This window comes from Galeopterus variegatus, unplaced genomic scaffold (genome assembly GCF_000696425.1).
Source record: "Galeopterus variegatus unplaced genomic scaffold, G_variegatus-3.0.2 Scaffold174, whole genome shotgun sequence".
Taxonomy (NCBI): Eukaryota; Metazoa; Chordata; class Mammalia; order Dermoptera; family Cynocephalidae; genus Galeopterus; species Galeopterus variegatus.
The window spans coordinates 751,583-753,874 of NW_007726285.1; the positions used below are offsets into that span (position 1 = coordinate 751,583).

Here is a 2,292-nt window from a genome sequence, read left to right on the forward strand (position 1 = left end):
AGCGGCGCACTGTAGCAGTGCGCCACCGGGCCGGCCCCTCAGATTTTTTCTTTTTAAGTTGGTTTCTGTCATTTGCGTCTTTCCAGAAATTCTTCCATGTCATCTAATTTGCTGACGTACAAATTGGCTATGGCATCCCTTACAGTGCTTCTAGTTCCTGTAAGATCAGTAGTGATGGCCCTTCTTGTACTCCTGATTTCGGTTATTTGGGTCCCTTTTACTTGGTCAGTCTTGCTAGAGTTTTGTCAATTTTGTTACTCTTTCCAAAAAACCAATTTTTTTCATTGATTTTTTTTTTCTATTGGGACCCCTTTCCTGGCCCAATTTGTCAATTTTGTTACTCTTTCCAAAAAACCAATTTTTTTCATTGATTTTTTTTTTCTATTTTTTTGTCTCTTAGTTTATTGCTCTCTACTCTAATTCTTATTATTTTCTTCCCTATTCTTGCTTCGGGTTTAGTTTGTTCTTTTTCTAGTTTCTACAGGTCAAAGCTTTTGTTCTTGATTTGAAAACATTCTTTTTCTAAATACAGGCTTTTAGCTATAAATTCCCCTCAAAGCATTTTGTTAGCTGCTCCCATAAATTTTGGTATATTGCTTTTGTTTTCATTCATCTCAAGGCATTTTCTAATTTCTTTTGTGATTTCTTCTTTGACCCAATATTTAGAAGTGTGTTTAATTTCCAAATATTGTGGATTTTACACAAATCCTTCTGTTGTTGATCTTAATTAAATTTCTTTGTGGTTGGAGAACATATTTTGAATCGTTTCACCCCTTTTAAATTTTTTCCAACTTGTTTTATGGCCTGAACTTGGTGCTACATCCTGGAGACTGTTCCACATGTACTTATAAATGTGCATTTAGCTACAACTAGGAATGATCTATGGTTGTCAGCTAAGGCAAGTTGGTACGTGTGTTCATGTCTTCTTACATCATTGCTAATCTCACTCAATCTATTCATTACTGAAAGAATGTACTGGAGTCTCTAACGATTATTGTTGGAATGTCTATTTCTCCCTTCAGTTCTGCCCATTTCTGCTTCACAGATTTTGGTGTTCTGACATTATGTGTGTATGTGTTAAGAAATGTGTTTTCCATTTAGTTAAATTTACTAATCTTTTTTTTTTTCATAGTTTCTGTGTGTTATATAATAATTAAGCCTTCCTACTTCAAGATTATAAAAACATTCCTCTATGACTTCGAGCACTTTCATATTTTCATTTTTTCTCTCTCTTTAATTCATCTGGAATTTTTTTGGTATAAGGAAGAAGTCCAGCTTTTAATCCCAATGTGAGCTGGTGCCACACCACCACCTGGTTTCAGCATGGCATTTCCAACTGCTTGACAGTCTCCCAAACTAGACCAGAGGATAAGCACGTAACCCTCTAGCCTTCTGCTGGGCTGGGAAGCAGCAAGGGAGGGCACCTGAGGTTCCAGATGCTTTTTAGATATACTTTCAATCAGTCCTTTTGAGTCTTTCACCTCCCTGGTGTCATCAACACGAGTGTTTTAGGAACGAAGACAATGAACTGGCTTGGCTTCTTTCCACCTGCTGGCTCAGGACAGGTCTTCAAGTTTTCTAGGTTGTTTACTACTGGTCCATCTGTTTCCTGATTCAAAATTTTGTTTCTGTTATTGCCTCTCCTATACTCTTCTATCTCTATGGGGTTACACCTTTTTATAAAGTCCCTTTTCTAACTCTTAATGGAATTTCAGGAGGGGACGAAAGTAGCTGCATGTATTCTATCGACCACATTTACCTGGACATCTTTTTTAGCTTTTAAACATATTATTATCACAAGACATATCTCATACAAAGAAAATGTGCATGATAAAGACTTCAATTACAACAAATGTTCTCTTTAAATAAAAGATACTTTCTCTAGGCGATTTTTGGATTTGAAATATAAATAATCTATACTAAACTAGATTGCAAAAAAGAAATGTAACGTTGAGGTGACACTGAGCAGTCACTAGCACACTACCTTTCCAGCAGCTCTTGGAGGCTCACAACGCGCTGTGCATCAAGACGCCACAGAGCTTCAAGCAACAAAGAATTCTGAAGGAAATAACAGTGTATGAGTCCTTTATGCATGCATTTCCTACAAATCTTCAGCCTAGGTTTTTAACCACCTTACCCTATTGAAAATTAAAGTGGAGTAACGAGCACAGCCTGACACGCGTTTTATGGTTTTCAAGTTCACTCAGCCTTCAGACATACACCCTTCACTCCCTTCTCCTCTCCACTCCTGCTGCTGTGCAGGGCCTGACCTCCTCCCTGCCCAGGCTCCGA

At 37.7% G+C, this 2,292-nt stretch overlaps 1 protein-coding gene across 1 annotated transcript in view; it reads right to left on the bottom strand.

The window, feature by feature from the left end:
* The window catches only part of FANCA (Fanconi anemia, complementation group A), a 64,284-nt gene that overhangs the window by 51,541 nt on the left and 10,451 nt on the right, over window positions 1–2,292 (bottom strand). The window contains exon 7 of the mRNA XM_008563561.1: window positions 1,985–2,058. Coding sequence (XP_008561783.1) covers window positions 1,985–2,058 — 74 coding nt within the window. The remainder of the gene's footprint in view (window positions 1–1,984; window positions 2,059–2,292) is intronic.